Source organism: Hyperolius riggenbachi, chromosome 2 (genome assembly GCF_040937935.1).
Source record: "Hyperolius riggenbachi isolate aHypRig1 chromosome 2, aHypRig1.pri, whole genome shotgun sequence".
Classification (NCBI taxonomy): domain Eukaryota; kingdom Metazoa; phylum Chordata; class Amphibia; order Anura; family Hyperoliidae; genus Hyperolius; species Hyperolius riggenbachi.
In genome coordinates, this window is record NC_090647.1 from 17,823,564 (window position 1) to 17,839,720 (window position 16,157).

General features: G+C 46.1%; 1 protein-coding gene across 1 annotated transcript in view; it reads left to right on the top strand.

Annotated features, from left to right (window-relative positions):
• The window catches only part of LOC137544641 (uncharacterized), a 109,298-nt gene that overhangs the window by 66,798 nt on the left and 26,343 nt on the right, over positions 1–16,157 (top strand). The window contains exon 9 of the mRNA XM_068265737.1: positions 10,825–10,998. Within this exon, the coding sequence (XP_068121838.1) occupies positions 10,825–10,998 (174 nt within the window). The remainder of the gene's footprint in view (positions 1–10,824; positions 10,999–16,157) is intronic.

Consider the following 16,157-nt stretch of genomic DNA (forward strand, 5'->3'; position numbering starts at 1 on the left):
TCAGTATATTTTGTAATATCCTTTTTCCTGCTGTTAATAGTGGATCTGTGGTGTGTCATGCGATCACGCAGTGGTTGACTTGTTTCTCCCACATAAATTCCTTTGGGGCATTTTGCACACATGATTATGTATACCACATTAGATGAGTCACAGGAAAAGGTGCCTTGTACTTTGTATTCCTGTTGTGTACCCGGTATTAGTATCCTGTCAGTGGAATGGATGTATTCACAGGTCCCACACGTTTTCCCTCGGCAGGGGAATGTTCCATTCTGTTCTTGCCTATTTAAGGCACTCCTCACTATCATCTGCTTAAGATTGGGTGGCTGTCGGAACGCAAGGAGGGGAGGTTCAGGGAATATCTTTTTCAGTCTCTGATCCTTGTGTAGAACAGGATGAAGTTCTTTTGCAATCTTTCTTAAGATTTCCAAGCGTGGGTTGTTGGTTACTACCAGTGGGACACGGCTCTCTTCCTGGCTCTGCTTGTACTCCAGGAGCTGAGTCCTAGGGATGTTGGTAGCTTTCCTGATTTGGGTCTCAGCCATTAGAGGATTGTATCCCTGTTTTATGAAATTCTTCTTCAGGTAACCCAGGTGTTTGTCTTTGTCATCCTTGTCAGAACAAATCCGATTGCATCTTATTGCCTGGCTGTAAATTATGGAATTCTTTATATGTTTGGGGTGGAAACTGTCATACCTGAGGTATGTGGGACGATCCGTCGGTTTGCGGTACATGGACGTTTGTAAGCTGTTCTCTCTGATGTATATGGTGGTGTCAAGAAAGTTAATCTCCTTGTGAGAGTAGCTCAATTTCAGTTTGATTGTGGGATGGAAGTCATTGAAGTTCCTGTGAAATTGGACAAGATCCTCCTCACTTGCAGACCAGATGATCAAGATGTCTTCGATAAAACGGAAGTAGGCCATGGGTTTTATATGACAAGTATTCAGGTATTCTTCTTCAATCTTTGCCATGAAGAGATTTGCGTACTGCGGTGCAAACCGTGAGCCCATTGCCACTCCCATTTGCTGTAAATAGAGGTCCTCCCCAAAAGTGAAATAATTGTGTGTGAGAACGAATCTCATTAGTCCAGCAATTGAGTTTATAGGTGTGCCCAAACCTTGAAGATATTTGCGACAGGCCGCAATACCATCGTTGTGGGGAATGTTGGTGTACAGAGACTCTACATCCATAGTGGCAAGAATGGTGCCTCCAGGCACTGGGCCAATGGCTGCCAGTTGGTTCAGGAGGTGTGTAGTATCCTGTATATAGCTGGGTCTTTTACAGACTAGAGGCTTCAAAATGTTTTCCAACCACCCTGAGATATTCTCTGTGAGAGTTCCATTCCCTGAGATTATGGGCCTGCCTGGGTTCCCCTCTTTGTGGACTTTGGTAAGCATGTAAAAGCAGGCAGTTCTCGGCTTTTCCGGGATAAGAATCTGTACATGAAGCCTGGTGTTTACGGGCAATTTCTTTACCATCCTATTGAGTGCCATCCTGTACCTTTTTGTTGGGTCCTCCTGTAATTTGGCATAGTGCATGGTGTTAGACAACTGTCTTTGTGCCTCCTGGATATAGTCACCGGTGTTCATGATGACTATGGCACCCCCTTTATCCGCTGGTTTAATAATAATGTCCTTATTCTCCTTAAGGGATGTGATAGCTTGTTGCTCTTGCAATGTTATGTTATGAGCCAGTGTTTTTCTTTTATTCAGAACCCTGTCAGAGATTTGGCGTCTAAATTTGTTGATGTATTTGTCCAGGGTAGGATTTTTTCCAGCTATAGGGGTCCATCCGCATTTTTTTGTGGATCTGGTGTGTGTTGGCTCATTATCAGTAGTGTTGCAAGATTCCTTGTCATAGTAGTGTTCCTTGAGACGTAGCTCCCTGAAGAATTATTCCATATCACCACAAAGTGCAATCTTGTCTATGGGCTTTGCAGGGCAAAATGACAGGCCTTTGGACAGTACTGCCATTTCAGCTTCAGTGGCCTGATAAGAGGAAAGGTTAATGACACCTGTGGGTTGCTCTTTCTCTGCTGCTGCGGTATCCAGGTGTCCACTCTTTATTTTGAGTCTCTGAAGTTTTTTCTTCTTGTTTTTAATTAAGATCCTCTGCAATTTCCTATAAAAGGTCTGTAGCTGTTCCCATGCTCCTGTGGGGTCATCAGTTAAAGATGATTTCAGACTTTGTATATGGTCCTTCACAATCCTCTTCAGGTTATAGCAGATTTTTATTAGGTTGTTTCGTACTCTCTCCGAGCTCCTCCTGCAGATTTGTTCTGCAAACCTGCTATTGTATGTATGCAGGGTGGGATTCTGTATCCTCAGTCCTTGTGGTATAAGGCACCATTCTTGCCACTATGGATGTAGAGTCTCTGTACACCAACATTCCCCACAACGATGGTATTGCGGCCTGTCGCAAATATCTTCAAGGTTTGGGCACACCTATAAACTCAATTGCTGGACTAATGAGATTCGTTCTCACACACAATTATTTCACTTTTGGGGAGGACCTCTATTTACAGCAAATGGGAGTGGCAATGGGCTCACGGTTTGCACCGCAGTACGCAAATCTCTTCATGGCAAAGATTGAAGAAGAATACCTGAATACTTGTCATATAAAACCCATGGCCTACTTCCGTTTTATCGACGACATCTTGATCATCTGGTCTGCAAGTGAGGAGGATCTTGTCCAATTTCACAGGAACTTCAATGCCTTCCATCCCACAATCAAACTGAAATTGAGCTACTCTCACAAGGAGATTAACTTTCTTGACACCACCATATACATCAGAGAGAACAGCTTACAAACGTCCATGTACCGCAAACCGACGGATCGTCCCACATACCTCAGGTATGACAGTTTCCACCCCAAACATATAAAGAATTCCATAATTTACAGCCAGGCAATAAGATGCAATCGGATCTGTTCTGACAAGGATGACAAAGACAAACACCTGGGTTACCTGAAGAAGAATTTCATAAAACAGGGATACAATCCTCTAATGGCTGAGACCCAAATCAGGAAAGCTAACAACATCCCTAGGACTCAGCTCCTGGAGTACAAGCAGAGCCAGGAAGAGAGCCGTGTCCCACTGGTAGTAACCAACAACCCACGCTTGGAAATCTTAAGAAAGATTGCAAAAGAACTTCATTCTGTTCTACACAAGGATCAGAGACTGAAAAAGATATTCCCTGAACCTCCCCTCCTTGCGTTCCGACAGCCACCCAATCTTAAGCAGGTGATAGTGAGGAGTGCCTTAAATAGGCAAGAACAGAATGGAACATTCCCCTGCCGAGGGAAAAAGTGTGGGACCTGTGAATACATCCATTCCACTGACAGGATACTAATACCGGGTACACAACAGGAATACAAAGTACAAGGCACCTTTTCCTGTGACTCATCTAATGTGGTATACATAATCATGTGTGCAAAATGCCCCAAAGGAATTTATGTGGGAGAAACAAGTCAACCACTGCGTGATCACATGACACACCACAGATCCACTATTAACAGCAGGAAAAAGGATATTACAAAATATACTGATCTCCCAATACCAACACACTTTTGTTTACCTGGACACAGTTTAAGCGATTTTCGCGTCACTGTATTAATGGGTGGCTTCAAATCGGGAAACATGAGACTAACACAAGAAACTAAGTTTATACATTGGTTCAAAACTGTAGAAGATGGTTTAAACAAGGACTCTAACTTCTTGTGCTGGTACGATGGGTTTTAAAGGGACTCCGAGCAGTGCGAAAACTATGGAAAGATGCATATCATTTTAAAGCTCTCTTTCTCCTCTTTCCAATGATATATAACCCGCCGCCCTACGCCTTTTAGTTTTCGCGATGTTCGCGATTGAAATTGCCGCGGCCGCGATTTCAATCACGAAAATAAAGAAAACTAAAAGGCGTAGAGCAACGATTTAGAGGTCGTCAGAAAGAGGAGAAAGAGAGCTTTAAAATGATATCCATCTTTCCATAGTAACATTGTATTACACAGGCCGACTTTTTCTGCTGAATGGAGCTGCTGACACTGGGGAAAGTGTCGTCCTGTGTAATACAATATAACTATGGCTTGATGGATATCATTTTAAAGCTCTCTTTCTCCCCTTTCTGACGACCCCTAAATCGTCACCCTACGTCTTTTAGTTTTCTTTATTTTCGCGATTGAAATCGCGGCCGCGGCAATTTCAATCACGAAAATCGCGAAAACTAAAAGGCGTAGGGCGGCGGTTTATATATCATTGGAAAGAGGACAAAGAGAGCTTTAAAATGATATGCATCTTTCCATGGTTACTGCACTGCTCGGAGTCCCTTTAAATGCCACAATTCTTTTAATTTTAATTTTTCTATCTTTTCATTCATTTTTGTGCCATATGCTGTGTAAGATGGAATTCACTGTCACTATTCATTTTATTTGCTTTCAGGTGCTGGCTTTAAATGCCACAATTCTCTTAAGCTTAGAATTAATGGTGCATGTAACCAGGCCAGTTACCATTTGAATTCGGAATTTACGATGTCTCCCCATCACCAGAGTCTGCTTTATGTCATGTTGAGGATTCTATTGATCTTATCAATTTAGACAGGATGCCTGGGAAAGCCTCCTCAGTAACGGTTAATGTTTGCTAAAGAATGTTTCTCCTCTGTATGTCAGTGTATATAAGCTGTGTTTTTCAGTTTTGGTCAGGAACCAGTCCGACGAAGGCTTTTTATACGTCGTAAGCTCACTGTTTATCCATCTCTAAGTTACACAATAAATGGTATCATCCTGATTCAAAACTTCTTGCTTTTACTCATGGCTAACACGGTACAACACTCTACTGCTTCTGTACAGTGGCGGACACAGCCAGCAGTGGGCCCCTGTGCAAAATTTGAATTGTGGGCCCCTATGCGCGCGAAGCGGCAAAAAAATGGGCGTGGCAATGACCGGATGAGGGCGGAGCTAACTGTAATTTAAAGTAATTCCGGGGTGAGAGTGATATGGAGGCTGCCATATTTATTTCCTTTTAAACAATACTAGTTGCCCGGCGGCCCTGCTGATCTATTTGGCTGCAGTAATAAACTGAATTACACCAGCAACAAGCATGCAGCTAATCTTCTCAGTTCTGACAATATTGTCAGAAACCCCTGACCTGCTGCATGCTTGTTCAGGGTCTATGGTTGAAAGAATAAGAGGCAGAGGACCAGCACAGCAGCCAGGCAACTCAACTGGTATTGCTTAAAAGGAGAGAAATATGGCAGCCTCAATATTATTCTCACCTCAGGTTCCCTTGAAAAGTGCAACGCAAAGACAGTGGGCCCAAGTTTTGGTGACCCTTTCCCCAGAAAATTCACATAATTGTGCAGGTTTTCTCAAGAAAATACACATAATGTGAGCAGATATGCCCAGAAAATACATTCAATCATGTCGGCAGATATGCCAGAAAATACGTGCAATCATGTCGGCAGATATGCCCAGAAAATACGTGCAATCATGTCGGCAGATATGCCCAGAAAATACGTGCAATCATGTCGGCAGATATGTCCAGAAAATACGTGCAATCATGTCGGCAGACCTGCCCAGAAAATACGTGCAATCATGTCGGCAGACCTGCCCAGAAAATATGTGCAATCATGTCGGCAGACCTGCCCAGAGAATATGTGCAATCATGTCGGCAGACCTGCCCAGAAAATACGTGCAATCATGTCGGCAGACCTGCCCAGAAAAAACGTGCAATCATGTCGGCAGACCTGCCCAGAACATACACCTGCTAATATAAATAAATAAAAAAAAAAACATTTACTCACCTGCAGCAGCAGACCTCCTGTCCCAGCCTCCATCCGGCGCGCAGCTCCCATGGGTGGTTGGGTGGATAGGTATCCTGGTGGGTGGGTAGGTAGGTAGCCGGGTGGGTAGGTAGGCAGCCTGGTGGGTGGGTAGGTAGGTAGCCCTTAGCCGGGTGGGTAGGTAGCTTGGTGGGTGGGTAGGTAGCCGGGTGGGTAGGTAGCTTGGTGGGTGGGTAGGTAGCCGGGTGGGTAGGTAGCTTGGTGGGTGGGTAGGTAGCCAGGTGGGTAGGTAGGTGGGTGGGTAGGTAGCTGGGTGGTTAGGTAGTCTGGTGGGTGGGTTGGTAACTAGCCCTGTAGGTAGGTAGGCAGCCGGGTGGTTAGGTAGATAGCCGGGTGGGTGGGTAGGTAGCCTGGTGGGTGGGTAGGTAGCCGGGTGGGTGGTTAGGTAGCCGGGTGGGTAGGTAGGTAGCCTGGTGGGTCTTTAGGTAGGTAGCCTGGTGGGTGGGTGGGTAGGTAGGTAGGTAGCCGGGTGGGTAGGTAGGTAGGTAGCCTGGTGGGTGGGTGGGTAGGTAGCCTGGTGGGTGGGTAAGTAGCCGGGTGGGTAGGTAGGTAGGTAGCCGGGTGGGTAGGTAGCCTGGTGGGTGGGTAGGTAGCCGGGTGGGTAGGTAGGTAGGTAGGTAGCCTGGTGGGTGGGTAGGTAGCCGGATGGGTGGGTAGGTAGCCGGGTGGGTGGTTAGGTAAGTGGTCGGGTGGGTAGGTAGGTAGGTAGCCGGGTGGGTGGGTAGCTATCCGGGTGGGGGGCCTGACTCCTATCCTATCCTCCCTCCCTCCCCTCGTGGGGGCCCCCCTCCCGGTATGCGCGGCGGGAGAGCGGCAAATACAGGAAGTCTCCGGGGCTCCAGCAGGCGCTAGAGGCTCAGCCGCTTGGTCTCCCGTGTCTCCAACTTTGTATACTGCTCGCTACTTCCTGGTTTAGTAGCGAGCAGTATAGAGTTGGAGACATCGGAGACCAAGCAGCTGCTGAGCCTCTAGCGCCTGCCCGGAGCCCCGGAGACTTCCTGTATTTGCCGCTCTCCCGCCGCATGAGGGGGGACCCCGAGGTGAGGGGGAAGGATAGGAGTCGGGGCCCCCCAGGGAAAAAAATAATAATAATAATAATTAAAAAAAAAAACAGCAATACTTAATGGGCCCCTGAAGCAACGGAACTTCAGGGGCCCTCGTGCGGCGGCACGGCCTGCACGGCCATATGTCCGCCACTGCTTCTGTATGTACGTGTGTATGTGTGTATGTGCCGCGATCACTCGAAAACGTCTTGACCGATTTGAGCGAAACTTGTTACACAGATCCCTTACTACCTGGGATGATATGTTCTGGGGGTTTTGCGTCCCCCCTGCACACCTGGGCGGAGCTACAAACAGCAAATCAGATTTCACCCATTCAAGTCAATGGAAAAAATGGAAAAGGCTGCAATTCTCACAGTAATCAAGCCAGAGTCCCCACACTTGGCACAGTTGGTCACTTGGTGACTGAGATTACAAATCCAGGAAAAGTGGGCGGAGCATAAAACAGCCAATCGAAATTTCAGGTATTCATTTTCAATGGGAAAAACAGCAGCCATTCTTACACTGTTAATAGCAGGGTTCTCAAACTTGCCACACTTGGTCACTGGGTGAATGCGATTAAGATTCAGAAAAGTGGGTGGAGCCTACAACAGCCAATCAAAATTTACCTATTGATTTTCAAGGGGAATATTTAAACTGCTGCCATGCTTACACTGTTAATGGCAGAGGCTTCAAACTTGCTACAGTCGGTCATTGGGTGACTGGGGTCCAAATTCACTAAAGGGGTGGGGCCACAAACAGCCAATCAGATTTCCTTGGTGGATAAACTGCTTCCATTCACACATTTTTGATGCCAGGAACCCAAAAGCTCACAAACTTGGTCATTGAGTGACTGTGTCCAGGTTACAAAAAGTGGGTGGAGCTAAAAACAAATTGCACTGGAAAATATAAACTGCAGCCATTCTTACACTGTTAATGGCAGGGTTCTCAAACTTTGCACAGTTGGTCACTGGGTGACTGGGATTAATATTCAGGAAAATGGGTGGAGCCTAAAACAGCCAATCAAAATTCACCTGTTGATTTTCATGGGGAATATTTAAATTGCTGCCATTCTTACACTGTTAATAGCAGATCCCCCAAACCCGGTACAGTTGGTCAGTGGGTGACTGGAGGTTCAAATTCAGAAAGGGGACGGAGCCACAAACATCCAATCAGATTTGTATACTTTTAATGGGAATATACAAATTATTGATACCATGGACCCCAAAGCTCATAAACTTGATAATTGAGTGACTGTATGTCAAGGTTAGAAAAAGTGTGCAGCGCCAACAACTACATTTTTTACATGGGAAAATATAAACTGCATCCATTCTTACACTGTTAATGGCAGGGTTCCCAAATTTGACACAGTTGGCCACTGAGTGACTGGGATTAATATTTAGAAAGTGGGTGGAGCCTACAATAGCCAATCAAAATTCACCTATTGATTTTTTTCAAGGGGAATATTTACATTGCTACCATTCTTACACTGTTAATGGCAGAGGCCTTAAAGTCAGTCATTGGGTGACTGGGGTCTAAATTCACTAAAGGGGGTGGGGCCACAAACAGCCAATGAGATTTGGTAGATTGATTTCAGCCATTCTGTTATTGGCAGGGTTCTCAAACTTGACACAGTTGGTCACTGGATGACTGCGGTTAATATTCAGGAAAGTGGGTGGAGTCTACAAAAGCCAATCAATATTCACCTATTGATTTTCAAGGGGAATATTTACATTGCTGTCATTCTTAAAATCTTAATGGCAGAGGCCTCAAATCTGGTACAGTCAGTCACTGGGAGACTGGGGTTTAAATTCTGAAAAGGGGGCGGGCTACAAACAGCCAATCAGATTTGTTTAATTTCAATGGAAAAATGCAACTTATTAATGCCAAGGACCCCAAAGCTCATAAAATTGGTCATTGAGTGACTGTATGTCAAGGTTAGAAACAGTGGGTGGAGCCAAAAACAACTAACTTTTTAAATGCGAAAATATAAACTGCACTGTTAATGGCAGAGGCCTCAAACCAGCTACAGGCAGTTATTAAGTGACTGGGGTTTAAATTCACTAAAGGGGCGGAGCCACAAACAGCCAATCAGATTTATTTGCTGGATAAACGGCTTCCATTCACACAATTTTGATGCCAGGAACCCGAAAGTTCCCAAACATGGTCATTGAGTGACTATCAATAGGCTTGTCAGGGAGGTTTGAAAGACTGATCTTTCTAAAGATGCAGGCCGGTTTGTGCGACAATTGTGCTGTGTTTATGCAGTGCGCGACAAAGACTGTCTGCAGACTAGCTCTGTTCTGAGTGATTGAAATCTCCGATCGCTGGAAACTTTTGTAGTGCAAACCGTCGCGTAGACTCGGCATGTTGTGCATGACTGTTTGCTAGCAACGGCAGAATCACTTCCAACAGGCGTACACGTAACATCCTGCAGAACAATCATCACTACGTAGTCCCTGACAGACAGCTTCCGCTGTGATATCGCTACGGATGTTGTCGCATGTGTACATTCATCGCTAGGGCCAACTGTTGCTTGTGCTCACACGCTGAAATCTTTTGTCTTTTGTGTCTGCCTTGCAGCTAAAGACATTTGTCTTCCGTGTGTATGTGCCTTTTAGTACTCAAAATCTGCTGGCCCCTAATACTACATGGTAGTGGTAAAAAATGCCCAGTCATCTGCAGATAAAAATTGGATGTGTGTATGGACCTTATGCCGTGTACAATTTGCAATGCATTTGCATGCAAAATGGGATTTTTAGCACCTAATTGACCGGCTGCAGACTGAAATATAAGGTAGGAAAACAGGGTAATTCTACCTGTATGTGTGAGCGCCCATTCAAACTTGAGCGTTTTGCCGCGATTTCGGCAAAACACTCAAATGCTAGCGCTTTTTAAAAACAGCGCTAGCGCAATGAAACCCTATGGGGCTGTTCTTACTTGGGCGATTTGCGCGAATCGCCGCAAATCGCCCAAAAACGCTAAACGCAAACGTGTAGCCTGCACCATTTTCAGGCGATTTCCCGGTGATCGCGTTTTAGTGCTATAGAAACGCAAAACGCGATCGCTAAAAAATCGGCAGGTGTGAATGGTGATTTTTTTTGGCGTTAATCAACAAAAAACGCCAGAGCAAAACGCTAGCAAAATCGCTAGCATTTTGCGATCAGCAAGTGTGAAAGGGCTCTAAAGCTGATTGGTTGGCGTTCTGATGTTGTAGTCTGTTAGGGATTTAAAGGGAACCTAAACTGAGAAGGATATGGATTTTTCCTTTTAAAATAATACCAGTTGCCTGACTCTCCTGCTGACCCTGTGTCTCTAATACTTTTAGCCACAGCCCCTCAACAAGCATGCAGATCAGGTGCTCTGACTGAAGTCAGACTGGATTAGCTGCATGCTTGTTTCAGGTGTGTGATTCAGCCACTACTGCAGCCAAAGAGATCAGCAGCGCTGCCAAGCAACTGGTGTTGTTTAAAAGGAAACGTCCATATCCACTCAGTTAGGGCTCGTTTCCACTGTAGCGGTGCGGAATCGCCTGGATTCCACCGCTGAAGAAATCGCATGTTTCGCATGCGATTTCGCATGGCAAGGAGCCAGGCGAATTTAACCATGTCACTGCCTGTGTACAGTTCCATTGCCTTTCATGCGAAATCGCATGCGAAATCGCGGGGAAATCCGCATGACAAAGCCGCATGCGATTTCCCTATAGAATGCATTAGCGGCGATTCGCTTGCATTCCTGCCGCACGCGAAATCTGACGACCCTGTCATGCAGATTTTTCCCGCACCGTAAACCGCCGCCACACACGTGGAAACAGCCCCATCCCCTAAAATTGAGTATGCGAATCCGCATGCAGTGCCCGCATGCGGATTCGCTATAGTGGAAACGAGCCCTTTAGGTTTCCTTAAATTTTTAGTCCCAGTAACAGAATTTGTTCTTTGCTCTCTGTTGATCTGCAGAGCTGACAGAGATTTGTGATTCGGAACAGTCGGAGCAGCAGAGGGCACAGTCCCAGGCATTGCAGCAGACCACCAATGTTCTGAATCTTCTGCTGAAACAGGAACTGGATGAGAGTCGGAATTCCCTGGACAAGGAGAAAGAGAAGCTTTACAGAGTCTCCGATAAACTGGACAGTAAGTGATCAGATATGCCAATTATACCTGTGCCCTGTGTCACACCACCCCTGTCTCCCTGGGTGACCTCTCCAAACCGCCCAACTTTTTGAGATGAAAAAGAGGGACACTTAAGCCACTCTCCTGATCACACCCCCGTCACACCCCTAGTCATGCATACCATAAAGATTTCATAAGAAAAATATGTTGATTTTCAAATTCAAACCACACTGGTCCTTTCTATCCTGGTTCATTTTCCTTCATATTAATATTTTAAAATTAGTAATAACATCAATTTAAAGGATGGGAATAAAATTCAGAGTCAATCAAATACATTTTTAGTAGAGGAATATATATATTTACATCGGAAGAGGGACAAAGTCTTGAAAGAGGGACAAATGAGAAGGAAAGAGGGACAGGGCTCCTAAAGAGGGACTGACCCTCTGAAAGAGGGACAGTTGAGAGTTGTGCCTCTCACAGACTGCACATAGATTTCCCAGCATCCAGGACCACAATGTATACTCCTGCCAGCTGAGAGCAGGCTAAACAGGAGAGGTGGGATCTGCAAATACATAAAATCACTGCCTGCACGTGTCTTACCGGGACACGACGGGACCTAAACCATCTGTAGCTGATACTCTTCTCTATGTAGCCACCATCCACATTTACAGATTTCTCCCAGCATTTCTTGACACTCTGAATACCCTTATTGCAGAAATCTGCAGATTGCCCCTTAAACCATTCTTCCGCTTCAGGCAGGAGACCCTGCCGCGGCCGCCACATCACGGCTCTGCAAAATACAGTATTTATATGACCATGCGCCAGGGTTATTTTATAACTCACCAGATAGACTTAAATAGAACCTGTATTAAAAAAGGGGCCCCAGGGGGGTGCTTACCTCGGGAGGGGGAAGCCTCCGGTTCCTCCTCCGTCCCACGGTGGTCTCGCTGGGCCCCTCGTAAGCCACAGCCGACAATTTGTCAGGATGTGGCTGGCTGCGGTGCAGGCGCAGTGGCGCCTGCAATATTTACCTTCCCCGGCTCCAGCGCAGGCGCAGTAGCGGCGCTTGGCTGGGATCAGGCGGAAATAGCCGATTTGCAGTCGTCTGCGCAGTAGTGCGGACCCGACTGGGATTGGCTATTTCCGCCTGATCCAAGGACGGGGGTAGCCTCAATCGGATCCAGAGGCTTCCCCCTCCTGAGGAAAGTACCCCCCAGGGGCCCTTTTTTTTTAATACAGGTTCTCTTTAAGCAAAAAAAAAAAAAAAAGCCTATTCTGAACAATGGGTCAACAAGACTAACCAAGCTCGATATGGAACGTTAATACTGTTGTCATCTGGCACATCTGTGGTGATCTCGGCTCTCCAGCCTCCACAGAAACTTCCCAAACTTTTATTTTAGAGAGACCCACCCAAAGACCTCTCACCCCTGAGACCTGACGTAATTAGGAAGGACACTCCATGAGTTCCGCCTCTGCTCTGAGGCTTGGATATACATTTTCATTTCGTTAAGGAAACATAACACACATTTTTTTTTTTTTTAATTCACTGCGACTGGTGAAATATACAAAAAAGATAAAGCACCTTACCCCCACCCCCACCCCCATCCCACACACAGAGCCATACCAGGTAGCCAGAGGTGCCCCCCAGTGTTGAGCAGCCCTCTAGCCTCGGTAGCCAGAGGTACTCCCCTCATATTAGATAGCCCCAGAGTAGCCCCCTAGTGCATAGATAGTCGGAAGTTCCCCTCAGTATAAATAGTATCCCACAGTATAGGTAGCCAGGGGGGCACCCCAGTATAGGTAGCCAGAAGTAGTCCCCCCAATATAGGTAGAGAGATGTGACCCCCTGTATAGGTATCCAGAGTTAGCCCCCAGTATAGGCAGGGCCAAGCCAAGGCAGAGGCAAGGGAGGCTCCAGCCTCAGGGCGCAGTGTAGGAGGGAGCTCACAACTCAGCAGTCATTTCCTTATTGTGTTTGAAGCAGAGAGAAATAAGAAAAGGGGACACATGACAGTGACTGCAAGCCAGATAACTAGAGATTAAGGTGTTTGGGGGCCCTGGGGCACCTCTTAGTCTAATAGCAATCAGTGTGTGACGGCCGGGGTGGGGGGGATGGAGGGGCGCACTTTGATGTCTCAGCCGTGGTGGGTACTGTTGGAGGACCTTGCCCCGGCTCTGAGTATAGGTATTATAGGGGTTGTCACTTCTGGCTCCCTATACTGCACCACAAGGGTCTTCAAGAGGCTCATTATAGACCCCCTTATTCCCGCTGGCCACTCATACTGCCCCCCTCCCCCCCCAGTTACTGGCCCCATAGCAGCCGCAATGGTTATCCTTACACCACTGAACACAGCACATTTAGGGACTATTTCCCAAAGCTTACTGTCAGGCCCCTTTCTCACTATCGCATTTTCATTGAGTACCCTTTTTTACCGCAGGGTAACGCTAAAGCAATGAAAGTCTATGGGACATTTCATACCAGATGCGATGCGTCAGAAACATTGCATCTGATGCGAAAACATCAGCACGTTACCGGTCAACATCCGCGGTGGCGTGTGATGACCGGGTGTCGTGTAAGTCAAAGGCCCCGCAGGTATTTTAAAAAAATCATGTTGTGGTGCGCATGCGTGGAAATGGATTTTTCAATGCACTTCCAAACAATTCTTATTTCGGCCACAGGAGGTGAGTGAGCGCTAGAGAACCTCACTTATAGGGCTTGATTCACAAGGTCGGGCTAGCATTTAAATGCAATTTCCACACGAAAACGGTTTGAAAACCGTTACGCGCGTTATAGTGTGTGCAAAACGCTAACACGACCGTGATCAGAGTTATCACAGATTTGTATATCAAGCCCCTAGTTTGACTTGCTGCCTTAACCACTTCACCTCCAAGGTTTTTCCCCTTAAAGCGGTATTGTCACCATAAAAATCAAATTTCAACAGCAACTGGTCTGAGTGTATTAAGTGATAAACACGCTAATCCTGCATTCAAAACATTCAAAACTTTTTCTGCTGTTATGGTTTGGAGTTATCACATACTTTAGGAGCACTGGCCCTTTAGTAGTCAGTGCCAAACAGTTGAATGCTGTGGATTATTTTTATCTATAATATATTCCTCCTCTTCCATTTATTTCCCGGCCTAGCTGCTTATCTGAAACACCCTCTGCTCACTTTTGTTTACAAGCAAGGCTGAGGTGACTCAGTGATTGGAGGGTAAGACAGTGCAGTTGTTAGTATACACCTCAGTGGGAGTGTCTGAAGACTCTGGGAGGAGGGCAGCTAATGAATACACAATGAGCAAGAGAAGGGAGGGTGGAAAACAAGAGTCAGGGAGGATATGATTAGAGTTGAGCTGAAATTTTCGTAATTTCGCATTACTATAATTACGCATGCGAAATTTGCGATTACGATGCGAAATTAGCGTAGCGAAATTGCCATTAAAATCGTAATTGAAAATACCGTAAGCGTAATTTTCAACGCGAAATTTCGCGTTTCGTTCATGCCGTAATTTCGCATTAAACGCTACCTTAATTTCGCGTTAAACCGTAACGCTCCATATAATATAAAAAAGCCGCCGACTTTAAGGGTTACTAGCAAAGCCCCCTTAAATGCTAAGAGCCTCAAATTTGGAGAATATATTAAGGAGATCAGGAGGAATAAGAGGAAAAAAATTTTTTTCAAAAAGACCTTATAGTTTTTGAGAAAATCGATGTTAAAATTTCAAAGGAAAAATGTAAACATTTAAAAACCCGCCGACTTTAACGGTTAATAGCAAAGCCTGCTTAAAGTTTAGGAACACCAAATTCCCAGGGTATATTAAGGGGATCAGTGGGAATAAGAGGAAAAAAATTTTTTCAAAAAGACCTTATAGTTTTTGAGAAAATCGATTTTTAAGTTTCAAGGGCGAAAATGTCTTTTAAATGTGGAAAATGTCAGTTTTTTTTGCACAGGTAACAATAGTGTATTATTTTCATAGATTCCCCCAAGTGGGAAGAGTTTTACTTACTTCGTTCTGAGTGTGGGAAATATAAAAAAAAAACGACGTGGGGTCCCCCCTCCCAGACCTCTTTAACCCCTTGTCCCCCATGCAGGCTGGGATAGCCAGAATGCGGAGCACCGGCCGCGTGGGGCTCCGCACCCTGACTATACCAGCCCGCATGGTCCATGGATTGGGGGGTCTCGGAAGGGGAGGGGCAGCCAAGCTTTCCCCTCCCCCTCCGAGCCCTTGTCCAATCCAAGGACAAGGGGCTCTTCTCCACCTCCGATGGGCGGTGGAGGTGGAGGCCGCGATTTCCTGGGGGGGAGGTTCATGGTGGAATCTGGGAGTCCCCTTTAAAAAGGGGTCCCCCAGATGCCCACCCCCCCTCCCAGGAGAAATGAGTATAGAGGTACTTGTACCCCATACCCATTTCCTTTAAGAGTTAAAGTAAATAAACACACAGACACTTAGAAAAAGTATTTTAATTGAACAAAAAACATAACCACGAAAAAAGTCCTTTAATATTCTTAATTAACCATTAATACTTACCTGTCCCTTTAAATAAATGATCCCTCGCAATATCCTCGGAAATGTTCTATCAGTTACAATGTAACAAAGTTATTACAATGTATCAACTTTGTTACATTGTAACTACGCCGCACCCGACGCCACTCGCCGCTCAGCCGCCGCATACGCGTCCGTGCAGGACGCTAAGTCCCCGCAGCTCCCGCTGTCCACCCCGCCCACATCTGTCACCCACATGTCACCCACATGTGGGTGACATGTGGGTGACATGTGGGAGAGGCGGGGAGGGCAGCGGAGCCGGCGGGGACTTAGCGTCCTGCACGGACCCGACAGAGCTCTGAGCTATAGCTCAGAGCTCTCTAAAGCATCTTTGTATTTGGGCTCCAAGGAGCCCCATTGGTCCTTAGCAGACCAATGGGGTTCCTTCAAATCAGAAGGAACCCCATTGGTCTGCTAAGGACCAATGGGGCTCCTTGGAGCCCAAATACAAAGATGCTTAGAGAGCTCTGAGTATAGCTCAGAGCTCTGTCGGGTCCTGCAGCGCAGACGCGGTGGCGGCGGCGGCGGTGAGTGACGTCGGGTGCGGCGTAGTTACAATGTAACAAAGTTGATACATTGTAATAACTTTGTTACATTGTAACTGATAGAACATTTCCGAGGATATTGCGAGGGATCAT